General features: G+C 35.6%; 1 protein-coding gene across 4 annotated transcripts in view; it reads right to left on the bottom strand.

Moving 5' to 3' along the window:
* Positions 1-7,957: 7,957 nt before the first annotated feature.
* The window catches only part of LOC105055638 (protein HESO1), a 20,491-nt gene continuing 12,677 nt past the window's right edge, over positions 7,958-15,771 (bottom strand). For all 4 annotated transcript variants that reach the window (XM_010937538.4, XM_019854074.3, XM_073246963.1 and 1 more), the window contains 5 exons: positions 12,843-12,888; positions 10,456-10,562; positions 9,387-9,488; positions 8,614-9,314; positions 7,958-8,367 (listed from right to left, as the gene is read on the bottom strand). In XM_010937538.4, the coding sequence (XP_010935840.1) occupies positions 8,694-9,314; positions 9,387-9,488; positions 10,456-10,562; positions 12,843-12,888 (876 nt within the window). In that variant the 3' untranslated portion in view covers positions 7,958-8,367; positions 8,614-8,693. The remainder of the gene's footprint in view (positions 8,368-8,613; positions 9,315-9,386; positions 9,489-10,455; positions 10,563-12,842; positions 12,889-15,771) is intronic.

Raw genomic sequence — 15,771 nt, forward strand, 5'->3', positions numbered from 1 at the left:
AAAGCCTATGAATCATTGTTGAATTTATTGAGACATTAAAAAAAAAATTTAGGTCGTTATGTTTTGGTTTTAAATTATTGACTAATTATTCTGCTGTTGTTTTAAGATAGCATGATAAGATGCCTTGCATGCTTATGGGAAGAGTTTTCTATAAGTATGCGGCGGTTGCCATGACCCTCGATTCACAATCTCGGATCGGAGGCGTGATAATTATAGTGGTATCAGAGCATAAGTGGATGAATTATGAAACATAGAATCAGATATAGAATGGGTGTAAGTGGATAGACACCAGGGACATTATAGTGTAGATCTTTGATGATTGTAGTGGGAGAAATATTTAAAAATTTTGATTAAACATTGAGATTATGTATAAAAGGATCGCAAGAGATTATGACATATGAAGTTTGAAATATGATGGATAATCTATAGATCATGATATGATTAGTTAGATCTTGATTGAAAGTAATTACAAAAGGATGGACATAAAATTGTATTGTGCATTATGGTTATTAATTTGATCATTGGTTATTCAAGTGAATCGTAAGTTCAAATTCGATGTGAGAATAATACTATGATATTACTTCTAGTTGAGAGGTTGATTATTATTGGCAAGATAAAGATTTGATAATAAAATATTATTCCAGAATGGGCTAAGAAAATTTTTTTTATGATGCTTGATTGGAATATTTATTGAAATTGAATTTGGTATGTGGATTATATATAAAGTGACATATTAGGATGAATGCATATTTGAGGATATTACAAAGAACCCTATTTCTTATTGATAAAATCGATTATGAGGTTATAGAATATTCATCATACTGAAATCTTTAATCATCATCCTTAGATCTAGATAATAGATCTTATTATGTCTCTTGGAGACTACATGATGTGTATGAAATTTCAATTTAAAAAATTTTGTATCTAAGTTGATCAAGAGATTTTTTGATATTATTGTTGAGGTTGTTAAAAAAAATTGATATCTTTACATTAAGAAAAAAGATCTGATTTATATTTATTTCAGATTAAGGGATCCATGTGAATTTATAATTTAGAAATTTTGGATTTAAGAATTGATATGGAGTTCCTTTGCTTTTGTTAACGAGGTCCCTAATTGAATCTACTATTAAATGGAGATTTGATTTTTTGAAGCTTGTATGGTTGTTATGAAAGGATATTTGATAGATATTGAAGATCCTGATGATAGAAATTTTAGAAAAAAAATAAAAATAATGATTTAAAATTCTTATATATTCTGATTATGTCCAAATTTGGTGGAGCATCGAAGGATTTTTTCATTGATTTGACTTATAAAGATTTTTGGTTTGAAAATTATCGAATTGAATTGATATGAGAATTAAGATTTGATTCATATTGATTTTAGTAAATCTATATGATGGTTTAAATATGATATTGGACTCAAGGGTTAATCAAGATTATTGTACACCAGTAAAGGTATGAATGAGAATCGAAAGTTAAATTTTTGACTTCAATTGAAATTTGAAATTTTAGGTCTTTTCTATTGATAAGATAAAGAAATAATTTAATCAAAATTTTTTTTGGTGAAGTTAAGAAATTTTGATTGTTAGATCAGAGTGCGCAGCGGAAGCATGGTAATCTGGATTACTTTGAGTAAGTCATGAATGTTAATTCTTGGAGTCAAAGAATTATGATAAATGATATAGTTTGATACAAAAAATTCATGGATATTAGAAAGAATAATATTTTAAAATTTTAAATTATTTTAGATATCCTAATATGATTTTTAAAAGTAGAGCTTCCACCTACTATGCTATAAAAATAATTAGCATCCTAATTCTAGGATAAGTAGACCTTTGATTTTTGATTTTAGATTTAGAATATTTAGAGATAAATTTTCTCTATCCTAGAATTAAATTTTATAATTCTCTATTTATTAGAAAGAATTTCAGATTGTTTATCGAATAATTATTTTGATCTTAGATTATTATACTCAAATATTTAGCTCCAGGGTATAATAAAATTTGAAGTTTGAACTCTTTTGATTATTATTATTTTTCTGACTGAATAAAAAAGATTGAGGTTATCTATTGATATTGACGATTGTTCTACAAAAGATGGATTGGAGTTATTTATAATTTAATTTGATAATGAATCGATTAATTAAGAATTGTTAATGTTTAGATAAAGAAAATTGATATACTTACTTAGAACAGAGACATTGATTTTGGTTAAAAGAAAATTATAGTTTTGATTTAGATCAATTTTTGAGTTATTGATTTTTATTATGGAATGACTTAATGATAAAATTTGCTTCAAGAATTAAAATATTTAAGAGTTTAAGGGTTTGAGTAAGAAAATTTTGATGACTAGAAATAGTGATATTGATTCAATCAATAATGGTAATATTGATCTTTATAAAATGACTTAATGATGAAGTTGTATCGAGAATTAAAATATCAAAAGTTCGAGAATGAGATTGAAATGATAAATCTTCAACCTTTGAAAGTACGAATAAAGAGAAAATATTTTTGAATTTTGATTGATTAGGATGTCATCAAATGATTCATAAGAAGTGTGTTTTTTCTATCTTATGATGGGTTGAAATTAAGAATGGATAATATAAAAAAAAAAAAGAATGATGATGATGAATGAAGTTCTTATGCAAGAATAGATACATTGATCTTCTTCTATTCACAAGAGATAGATTTGATTTTAATTTGAGTCATGAGATATTGAACATGATTTTTACAAAAAATGAGATCATAATTTCGAAATCTTGAAATATTGAAAATCTTTGAGATGTTGATCTTGATAAATAAGAAAATGAATGGTTCCATTTCAGATCGATATTAATGTATTGACTTTTTCCTTATGAAATGATTTAAGAATGAATTTGTATTAAGAATTAGAATTTTGAAATATTTGAGGATGAGATTCAAGTAAGAAAATATGAAGACTCAAGCAAAAAAAATTTTGAGGACGAAATTTCTTTTAGAGGGGAAGAATGTGATAACCCAGCCAGCCCAAATGAAAAAAAAAACAGAAAACAGGGGAGAAGACTCCCGAAGGGAGTCTTCTTCCTCCTCTCGCCGGCTCACAATCGGAGTCGGAGATGAGTTCCCTCCGGCTCTATTTAAGGAGGAGAATCCTCCTCTCTCCTCTCATCGAGAAATCCCGGGGCAAAACGGCGGCAATCATCGAAAATTTCTCACGGAGATCCGTCACTGTGCCGTCCAAATTCTCACCGAAAAAGCTTCGCCGGCGACGAAGGTAAGCCTCCTCCCCTTCCTCTCTTCTCCCCCTTCCTTTCCGTGCCGATGTGCACGCTCGCCGGCGACCGAAGTCACCGGATTTTGTTGCGGAAGAACCTTCCTTTTTACCATTTTTCCGTCGCCGGTGGTCACCGCCGACCACCGGCTTGATCTCCTCTTGCCGCCGGATCACCTCTCCTTCGGTCGCCGACCATCTCCATGCTGGTTGTGCCGTCGGCCGGCCAACCGATAAGGGGATCAAAGATCCCTGTTTCAGCCCAAAAGAAACCCACGGGAAAGAAGAAAAGAAGAAGAAGAAGGAAAAGAAAAAGAAAAAAAGAAAAGAAGAAGAAGGAAAAGAAAAGAAAAAGAAAAGAAAAAGAAGAAAAATAAAAGGAAAAAGAAAAAAAAAGAAGAAAAATAAAATAATAATAATATAATAATATAATAAATAGGATTTTCTCTCCTCTCTCTTCCGTGAAGAAAAAAAAAGAAAGAAAAAAAAGGGGCAAGAAAAGAAGAAGAAAAAAAAATAAAAATAAATTAATAAATAATGATATAAATAATAAAATATGAGAAAGAGAGTTTCTCTCTCTTCAACCTGAACTAGTATTTTCTCTCTCTAGAATTGGACTTTCTCTCTCTACTTTCTCTCTCTAGAATCCTCCTTCTAGATTATTTCTCTCTCCTAAAATTTTTAGAATTTTGAGAAGAATGATGATGAATTTAAATGATCCTCGTGATGAATTTTTTGATTTGTGATCGTCGGATGGTACACCGACATCCACTTTGATCAGATCAGGTATTTTTAGATTTTATTTCTCATAATTTTATTGAATTGTCCACATGGTAATTTTAGCATGATTTGATCCGATCGATCGAATCTGTTGAATCATATTGTCTGAAGAATTCAAGATGAGTTTTCTCTCTCTAAAATTTTCTCTCTCTAGAATTTTCTCTCTCTAAAATATTCTCTCTCTTGAGTGATTCTCTCTCTAAAAAAGTTAGTGAATGAAGAAATTTCTTTTAATAGTCTTGATCTGATTCTAATGAAGAACTCTGATCCATGGTTGTCAGACAGCAAACTGGCACCCACCTTAATCAGACCATGAATCTTTAGATTTGATCATCCATGATTCCGATCTAGCCATGACTTGATTTGATCACGTTGATTTCACCAATCGAGATATTGGGTCCATCGTAATGTTGGATTGTGTCACCTGATCAATTCGAATTGTATCTCATGAATTCTCTCTCCTCTGATTTTCTCTCTCCACTTGATTTTATGAAATCGATTAAGAAACCTCGGTCCTATCACTTCGAATCCGATTTGATCTGATAGTTAAACTTTGGATCGTTTAGGTCCTAATTAGATTTTGATTAGATGAAATTAGATGATCGGACCCAATCTAAACCGTTGAAATATGATGTTCGTATTCTTTCTGATTATTGAAATTGATTCTGTATAGAATTATGGATGTTTGATCATGGGATATCACAATATGATCTATGAACAGAATTTTTGGAAGAAAAATTATAGAATTATGTGGATTTATTGGAATACATTTGAGGTAAGTAATGTTTCACTTTTTCTAGATTTATCGGTAAATTATAATACATTTTTCTGACATGATTTGTGAAACGATGCATGAATTGGATGAATGGTATTTTGTTATGAAAATATCTTATTTGAAATGTTATGATGAAGCATGATTAAACATATTGATTCCATGATGTATTATATTGATTGATTTCGATACTACATGATTATATATTTTTATTATCGAAATTAGAATATGAAATATGATTTATGAAGAATTATGATATAAGAAACATTATGAATTGACAACCTGACTATGTAAAGGACCCCGCCAATGGGGGCATATACGTTGGTAATTGATTGTCCTGAGGATTTATGTCGCCAGTGAGACCAGCGACATGTCGCCAGAGAGACCAGCGACAAACCGCCAGTGAGACCAGCGGTTCCAAAAGACATGGCTGCCAGATGATTCGCAGCCTATCGCAAGCAGATACACGGTATTATAATCCTGCCACAGGAAAAATGTGGTCATAGCTCATGGTTGACGAAAAGAATTGAAGAACAAAAGAAATTGAAATCTGGAAAGAAACTTGAATTTTCGAAAAAGAAATGAATTTGACATGAATTATACTGCATAATTGAAATTGATTTTGAATTGATGAACTCTATATGCTTATTTTCTATAAATGATTATTTACTTAAATGCCTGATGAAATCTGTTGAGAAGTAATCATTGCTTACTGGGCTGTCTAGCTCATTACCTCCTATTTTTATTGTTTTTACAGATGTTGAGGAATTAAGATGATACAAGATATGAATGGAAGAGTGATCAGAAGCAGAATCCCTATACTTTTATTTTAGGTTGAAAGTCTTATTGAATTTGATGTAAGGCCTATGAATCATTGTTGAATTTATTGAGACATTAAAAAAAAAATTTAGGTCGTTATGTTTTGGATTTAAATTATTGACTAATTATTCTGCTGTTGTTTTAAGATAGTATGATAAGATGCCTTGCATGCTTATGGGAAGAGTTTTCTATAAGTATGCGGTGGTTGCCATGACCCTCGATTCACAATCTCGGATCGGAGGCGTGACAGATCTAATCACCTTTTTTTGGTTCTCTTGTTCATCGACGGCAATACCTAGCGATGCAGCCCTTTTTTTTTTCACCAGTTAGGTTTTCTTGTTAAACTAATTTAATTACAGTTAGATATAATTTTAAAAATTTTTATAATACAACATCAGAATATGTTCTTATTCACGATGAAAGGTCAATAAAATGGTTCAAACTTACCAAGACACAAGAAATGAACAATATGAAACATTATAGAAGAGAGCTGTTTTTACCCCATTTTTTGGGGAATACAAGGCGATCTAGCACCTCTAACCTCTAGGATTTCAGTTAAACATTTCCTAAAAAGTAATTGAATGGTAGATCTTTGTAAAATACACCTTATCCCTAGATGTCTGCTAATTTTCTGATTTTGAACTGGTTGATTTGGGTCCAGCACAACGCCCGGCCACACACCCTAAGCACCGAAGCGGGCCCATTAGAGCAGTAAATCCAAGGTCCAAGGTTCGTTTTTAGAGAAAGAATCTATAGAGACTAGAAGATTGTGAAAGAGAAGAGGGGTGGCAACTATCCAACCTCAAACTAAAGCCCAGATTGGCGTCGAGGGATCATCTAATCCTTCCTCCAAGCACCATTTCCTTCATCACCTTCTCCATCAGACACAGTTTCCTTCTTCTCAGGCGTCTTCGGCTTTCTTATGCTGCTTCTGTTTCACCGTGTTTGTTTCGGAGGTTTGGCTAACGACAATGGACCCGGATACATTGGAGAATTGCGGCCAATATGTAAACCGGGAAGAGCAAACACCTCTTCGGGACGAGCACAGGTTGGATAAAATCATCCATCAAACGGGTGGCGGTTGATGGGAAGACATGCTTCCAGGATGTTCGAAGGAAACATCCATCGAACAACTGGCGGGAAGGCAATATACTTGCTTGGATAATTCACCGGGCCGGTTTATGCTAGGCTGGATGCCGTAGTCTGGTATGGCTTGTGGGTGTCAGGCCTGCGGGTTGCTAGGCGAGTCGTAGGGAGTCGTGCACCGACAGAAGATACGCTGAGCAAAGAAATTCCTGCGGTGCAGAAAATCTGAGACTTGGAACGCACTTAGCCACCACTTTCTAGGTTTAAGTTTTCGTACTGTTAAAAAATGATTAAATAGTTGGATTTTTTTTTATGGACTATTTTTTTTTCTTTTATAAAACGCTGCAACCACGTGAGTGAGGGATTTATTAAAGAGAGAAGGAAGAAACACGTGAACCGACGAGACGTGTAGAAGAAGGCTAGTGCATAACAATTTTAATGAAATTCCCCGGTTCGTTCCAACCCTTTCACAAACCGTTTTCTTACAAACTGGCCAATAATAGCAGAATCCAGAATCTCTCTAAAATCCCCAAAATGAGAAAGTAAAATTCATGTAAGACATCTCAAAATATGTCTGTAAAATCACGTCAATGTAGACTTATTAAAAAATTAAAAATAATTTTATAAAATAGAATTTTATGTTTTCTAACTTTTACACGGACCCCCGAATGGTGGTATTTGCATGAGCCGAAGGTTGATTGGCAGATTCACAGAGCTCTTGGGGTCAATTAGGAACATTGTCATTATAGTTAAAAAAATAAAAAAATCAGAGAGTAATCTCATCTTTTCTTTCGAGGATCAGACACAGAAAAATAACTGAGTTTTTTAACATGATATGAACTAGCTGCTTAAAACCTAGTCCTGAGAATGTTTACAACGTCTACCATACATAACGGTGCCAGATGGCTAAATGCCCATTGCTAGGGCTCTAACCAACCAGATGGCCCATCGTCCACTGCAGAAACTGTTCTAAAAGTATGGCTCCATTTGCAAAAAGGGGCATCCCACAGGTCCCTTGGCGAGCCCAGCCCTCAATAGGCACAGATAACTTGCAAAATCGAAGTTTCAATGATTGAATCACAGGAATTAAGAAGAAAAAGGAGTAAAAAAAACAGTGCCATGCAAAATCTTCCAGATCATAAGACAACGTTGCCATGGATACTGACAAATACTCTGATGTGGCACATGCTACAGGGCAAAACTTTAACATAGATGAAACTTAACATCGCTCCAGGAAGCCCAAGGAGAATATTGTAGAAACCCTCATTGATCATACAAAGAACCTACTTCACAGTATGCAGTACAAAAGGCTGCCAGAGAGATTACATTTGATCCTCAGACATCAGCTCTGTACAAGTTAGTTAATTATGAACTGATATTTCTTGCGGCATGTTTTAACAATACAACTAAACTTCTCCTTTAAAACAAGAAAGATCTCAAATGCAATCTCAAGCTCCTCAAACATCATGAGAATTAAAATGCATGAAAAGAAGAAAATTGCCAGAGAAAGTCATACAAATTAATGTCTCTCAACTATAACTAATGAAATGCTGTTGCTGGCAGTAAATTGGATTGCTCAACTCCTTCATTGAGTGCTAAGTTTTTTATCAAAAGAGATCTTGCACAGATGAACATTAACTGTGGATGATGATAATCAAAACCTACATACATGACAGAAATATAGATCAATTAATGTTGCAAGTACATTATATGTAAAGCAACCCTTTGAAGGGAGAGAGAAAGGAGGGGGGTGATGTGGGGGGTTCAAAGCCGTCACCATCAATGATAATTTTGAAAGAGATGATGCAATAATAGTAGTGACACCGAAGGCATGTAGAACTTTCAAAGCAGACCATATGACATTATAATCCAATAACTCCGAAAGAAAGGAAAATGTCACGAATTACCTGCGAACAAGCAAAGAATATATGCATGCTGTGGATGATCACAGACTGGTTCAGTTACCAGACCAGACTTCCATGTCATTTCATGTCCTATGATCCATCAGATTTTGCCCATGCTGGTGAAGCTGAGATCCAAGGTAGAGCTGAAAGGGCCTAGGGCGTAGGTGTTGTGATCCATAATCTAATTGAGCAAATGGAAGTTGCTGCTCATGTTGTGAACCATAAACCAACTGAGAAGAGACAGCTAAGTATTGTGGGTGATACTCCAATGTATAACCCTTGTGAAAAGGAATAACCGGTGGTCCTAAATGATATGCACCATTCTTAGGATGGGATGGAAGAGGAGGAAGCAGAGGAATGGAAGGATTGGGTAGAGCACTTGGAGTCTCATAACGATATGGTTCTTTGGTGCGGTCAGTGTATCTCGCCTTCTTTGTTGTAATGGGGTCCAGCGAAGCACCAGAGTCGGAGAAGGGATATCCCCTTGTGCGCTTCATCCCTTCACTATAAAGAAGTTGATCACTTGGAATATTCAAATGCATGGATCCAAACAAGAGCGCCTTCAACTTGGATGCTCCAATTTGACCTATCAAGAAACATGATAGATTACCAAGGGAACCCCGAATGCATCTGTAGATCTTCTGCATCTCAATTTTCCCAACTGATCTTGCAAGATTTTGAGATCGATCCAGAAAGTCTTCAACCTGAATCAGAAGTGGAAACAGAACCTGTTGGACACATTACATTATTAAACATTCAATTAGTTAAGAACTTACATTCATATTGCCAGCTCCTGATTCCCATGTCTTTGAAACCCATGAACCTTCATAAGTGCTGGCACAGAGACCATCCTGCCATAAATTCTCCACTGATGACAGCTGAGGAGAAAATGGGGAGAAAAGACATCAGTGAACCTACCACGCTGTAGAAGGATGATCATAATCATGGACCAAGACTATGTGAATGTGACATTAATATCACCAAGTGAATGTGATATTAATATAGACAAGTGAATGCCGATGAGCTTGCAATTTACTCCCTTAAAGAAAAGGGGGGTGAATGTGATATTAATATAGACAAGTGAATGTCGATGAGCTTGCAATTTACTCCCTTAAAGAAAAGGGCCTTCATTTAGGAAGGGAAAACAGGAATGTCCATGAAGAAATCTAGATAGATGTTAGAATTGGTAGTTTCTATAACTGCCTGGCCAAAGACTGATGGTATGGTTGAGCACTCATCAGCCATCAGATGATTTTCTTACAGGCCTCCATGATCATGACATGATGTAGAAATTCCAAAGTGAGGATGAAGGGGAAGGCCAAAAATGAAAGAGAGGAAAAAGGAACGTTCCTAGCCTTTCATCAAGCAAATTTCTAAATATCTCAACACCAGAAAATATACATATCTTACCTCGGAGTCGAAGTATTTCAGTTTTATCTTTATTTTATATATATCCATGTACGTGTGTGCACAACCCCCACCCCCCCCCCCCCCTCCGCCTCTCTGCATAAAAAAGAACGTCAACTAATATGTTTAAAAATTTTCAATTGTCGGATTCCAATAAAAACCTAATGTTTACTTCATTCGCAATGCCTGAGCAACTTATAAACTCCCAATGAGGGGAAAGGAGGAATCCCCGGTATAAAATTAGGGTACGCAATTAGACTGCATTTAGTCAAATCAGAAACAGCGGAATAGGTTAGTTCTTCCACAAGTTATTCCTCTTTGTTTTTAGCTACAGAATTTCTGGAGAACTATAGGCTGATGTTTTTCATCTCCTTAACACCTTTTGTTATTCCAACTTGGTACAAGGAGTATCTCAAATCAACGAAAGAAATTACTTACTTTACCCAATAATGCTACAAATAGTTCAGCTATAGATTCTCGATTTCTTCTACCGAACTGTTTCAATCCATTGGTAATGTTCTGTATTCTTGAGATATCTGTCCCATCTGTCAAGAAAAGAAACTTTTTAACAAATTAATCTATTAAAAGAATAATGATTCAACTCCATGTAAAAAAGAAAAACTTGATACAAAAAGAAGAGAGCACATGTAGCAAAAGTTATCACAGGAAAAACACATATAAAGAGTGGTATATCACTTCAATGTGCTTATATTTATATGACAAATCTGGATGATTGCAAGCAGAGAATTGATATGTTTTTCAATCTCACTACTTGTCATTTTAATCATGAGAGCACAGGTACATTGGAGAAGCATGAACTTGAACTTTCCATTATTCATCATGGAGTAACAGATTTACTAAAGCATGGACAGCAGAAAGAATTGGACTCAGTGTAATCAATGCCTCTTTGACCATACTATCAGAGCAATAATTCTTCCAATATAAGTTCAGTACGGGAATCAGCTACTTTTCAATGACCAACTAATCAGATAGGTAAACAGTGTTTATCCCATTTATATCACTCTAGCTTCATTATTATGTCTCACAATTTATTCCTATCAAGGTCTACATCCAAAGTTTGCCATACCATACTGAACCGGCCGGTACACCCCGTCTCGTACCGGACCGGCGGGGAACCGGCACGATTCGGCCGGTAAAATCGGTACACCGGCGGTACTGAAGAAAAAAGAACGGAAAGTGAGAAAGAGAGAGAGAGAGGAGGGGAGGGAGGTGGGAGCCGCCGGAGGCCGGCGATGGCTGGCTGCGGCCGTCGGAGGGCTTCCGATCCCCGTATCACCCGATAGGGCTTTCAAGAGAGCAAGAAAGAGAGTGCTCGGAGGGAGGGCGGGGAACCTACCGGACAGACGGTGCCTCCGTTGCGAGGCTCCCGGTGGCCGGCGAGCCGACGCCGATGGCCTGAGGGCGGTCTAGCGGGCGGATCCCCTCTGCGGCTCTGTCCCCTTCTTCTATTTCGAAACAGACGACGTCTGTTTTGATTTTATTTATTTTTTTTTTAACTTATGAAGTCGGCAACCCAGTTGCCGACTTAAGAATTTTTTTTTTAAAAAAAAAATTCTGAATCCGACAAATTGTTTGCCGACTTCACTTAAAACCATGTTTTTTAAAAAAATTTGCGAAACAGGGGCAGCCCCTATTTCACGCCTGCGGTGCCGCGCGCTTGGACTGCGCCCTCCAGCGGCCACGGCAGCCAGTCGGAGGCCGTCCAGCGGCCCCGCTGGCTCCTTCCCCTCCCTCTTTTTTTTTTCTTCCTCTTTCTCTCTCTCTATTTCTCTCTTTGCTGGCTCCTTCCCCTCCCTCTTTTTTTTTCTTCCACTTTCTCTCTCTCTATTTCTCTCTTTTTTTCTTCCGATTTGGGTCGTTGGTTTGGTACAGTATGAAACCATACCGAACCATACCATCGGCCGGCCGAAACGGCCGGCTGTATCAGTTCAGCATATCTTGGCTACATCCCCAGTCAATAAAAGCCCTTTCATTTCCTTTCCTGAATCTTTCAAAATAAATAACCTGTACAAGAATTCAACAAACCATGATTGTGTCCTTGGTCACTCGTATACAACAATTTACTCCTATCAAGGGCTTCCTCCCCAAGTCAACAAAGCCCTTCACTTCCTTTCTTGAATCTTATAAAATATCTTAACTTGTACAAGAATCTAATTGACTAATCTTTTTGTCTTTATGCACTCATTGATGCAAACAACTATACCATCCAAATCTTTTCACAGACCAAATAACTAGCGATGGCAAAGGATTTCAAACTATATTGCATTCACTAGCCAACCAGACTTATGTCAGACAGGTGACACCTCTCTCCTTAGCAGAACTCCTGAGTTCAACTAGGGATGGTGAGAACTCCCACAGTAATTCTCAAAAGAAAAAGGGGGAAAAAAGAAAAGAGGGGAAGAAAATGGAGAGGGAAAAGAATGAGTGGGAGAACAAGAAACTTTAAAAAAAAAAAAATAGGAAACTTAATAAAAAACCTTAAACAAAACAGGAAGCACTAAATATGTACTTGTAGAAGTCTATCTTTTCATCACCAAGTTTATTTGTTACATTATATCGTCTACTTAAAATACAAGCAGTGTCAACATTTTGTGGATGCACTTGAAAGGGGAAAGGGAAGGGCACATAACCACACTAAAATCTCAAAAAATGTACCTCACTACCTCTAACTACAAAAAAGTGACCAACATAAAAGTATAACAACATCATAGTTAATTCTTTTCAAGAAGGCTGGAAAGATATATTCTTTTTTTTTTCTTCTTTTTCTCAAAAAGCTTACTGTATATGTGTTTAAGACCAATTACCTTTTAATATGACAGAAAAAGGAGGCAATATGGAAGGATTCCGAGTCTGTGCTGCATTCATGCAATTCCAAAAGAAATTAGAAGTCATTATTAAATTCTGAAGTGCAGGAACTATATTAGGCAACCAAGCATTGGTGGTGACATTAATATTTTGCCTCACAATGGACATATATATAAGAGAAGCAAACTGTTTTGGCCCTTGACTTAGTCTAAATAGTTTGATGAAAATTCAAAAGTGATCACTGAACATTAACCATAATTAAATGCCAATGTGAGGAAGACAATATTGCAAAAGTGTAAATCTGAATATTGGTTACTTTTTCATGCTGAAATAATAAAAACAAATACTGGAGATCACACATTCTTACCATCTTTACTTTTTTCTCCTGTCATAATGCATCAAGTTGGAAAACAACCTCTCAGCATGCATGCTTATGCGTACCTATATGTTTAACAACTCTGAGTAGACAGTATTGCTCTACTGAATGCATTCTGGTTGTTACATTAATCTCCATTTATTGGATAATTATCCTACATCTGTTGCATTCAATACCTTCTGTTATTATCAAGTTACAAGCATTCATAAAGCATTTCCATCAGTCAAATCTCAAGTGTCAAGTCTCTACAATCAGATGGTTGTTTGCGCTGTTGCACCACAAACCAAAAGACATGAAATCAGTTGATTATACGAGATCAATACAATATCATGGTTTTTCATGCCAATGCTTGGCATGCAGTGGCACAATAGCATGCGATGTGCTTGCACACAGCCAAATGTATACTGGTGTCGTGTACCAGGAAGGCATTGGTGCAGTACATATCATGTCTTGCCATGCCAAAAGACACTTAAATCAATGGGCTAACCACTGGGCCTGGTCCAAGATAGCGTAAAAAGTCCTAAGGAGAACCCATATATATGCTAGGGCTGAGCAAATAACCGAAACCCGAAAAAATCCACCCAATCCGATCCAATAAACATCGGTTTCGGTCGGTTGAAAAACATAAATCGGATGAAATCGGGTTGGGGTTTGTAAAAAATCGGTTATTTACGGTCGGATTTAGTTCCTACACTTTTAACCCATATGAAACTGAATCCAACCAATGTAATATTTCATAAATTCACTTTCATTTTAAGACGGTGTCGTTTGGACTTCAATGCTTTATTCTAAAAAACACCCCGTCATCCATTTAGATTCATGAGAATATTAATGTTGAATTATTGATGGAAGCACATCAATTTGAAACAATTCTAAAGTGAAAGCTTTGAGATGTAGTTGCTTTCAGATGAGTAAATCTTTCCCTTTTCTGTTTTGTTTTGTACAGATTCAAAAATAAACCCAAAATTTGTAACTTATAAAACTTAGGCCTTTTTTGCATTAAATTGATAAAAAATAAATAAATAAACTTAAGTGGGCCAACATTGGATGTAAAATCAATATTGGGTCAACATTGAAGCCCAAACCGATACACCCCATCCGAACCAGCTACAAATTATTCACTTCGGTTTCAAACGGTTTATTCATAATAAACAGTCGGCAGCGGGTTTAATTTGCTTCAATCCGATTGGGTTCGGTCGGGTAAAATTTTTCTCTCAACCCAACCAAACCCGACCAGTGCTCAACCCTAATAGATCCTTTGGGCTCTTTCTGAAAATGCATCAAATTATGCATTCTTGGTTTCCATAAATGTCATTTTGAAACAAGAATTTCGTTTCTCTAGCATTGACCATATGCGCCTAATGAAAAAGATTCATGTGTGGAAATCAGAGTGGATGTCAACAGACAGACCTGTGGCCAGATTTTTGTACAGTTCTGTGCCATGTTTTTGGGCTGGCATCAAGCTAATGTAAAATTGTTATATGCACGACTTGGACCCAATCAATTGATGACCCCTCAAAAACATTATTTTAATTAGGGTGGGCAATTTAAGAATTGACCTGTCAACCCGACCCGGAACTAACCTGCTTTACATTTAGGTTGACATAAACAGGTCCGAGTCATTAATGGGTTGAACCTCTAGGCCCATCTATTAAACCAACCGGAGTCAGGTCTAGACCTATTTAATTATTGGGTCAGGTGATGACTCAACTCATTTAACATGAAAGACCTGCTAAACCTATTTAAAAACCACTTAACCCATTTAAGACCCGCTAAATCTGTTTGGTCCATTTAAATTTATTCAATCCATTAATCAAATGGGTTATATGGGACAGGTTAGGTTACTTATTTAATAAAAAGATCGAGTTTAAATTTGGATTTTTGACCCGTTTAATAAACAACTCGGATTTGAGTTGATAGATTTTTGACCAAACCAATGTCCAACTTGACCCGATCAAATTACCCACCCTAATTTTAATCCTGTTATGAGTTTAGAAAGGTTAATTTTCATTAGAACAATTATATATATATATATATATATATATATATATATATATATATATATATATATATATATATATATATATATATATATATATATATATATATATCCTAAAGCTATTTTTTTCATTTAGTACACTTCTCTGGTATATACAAGAAACAAAGATTAGTCAAAAAGAATCATAATGTAGTCATTGAGCAGGCCTATGTTGGATGAACTATGGAACATAGTGGTGGTTGTTGTCATCGACAAGCATAACACTAACATGTTGAATGATGATGCTGTATAAAACATTGGTGAAAATGATATGCACAATCATAAATAATATATTTGAACATTAGCTGAAGCAAGAAATCACAATACCTGTAAAGCCTGTGCTCCTAGGTTCCTTATGAATTTGTCAATAACTAAATTAACATTCCCTAATTCACAATGATTACATTTAAGTATGTTTAGTCTACCTTAACATGTTTGATATGAAACGGAAGCATTTGTCCTAGAAGAGACAATACACTGCCAATTATTTGTGCAGCAGTTTGATATAAAAGAG

This window comes from Elaeis guineensis, chromosome 12, assembly GCF_000442705.2.
Source record: "Elaeis guineensis isolate ETL-2024a chromosome 12, EG11, whole genome shotgun sequence".
NCBI lineage: Eukaryota > Viridiplantae > Streptophyta > Magnoliopsida > Arecales > Arecaceae > Elaeis > Elaeis guineensis.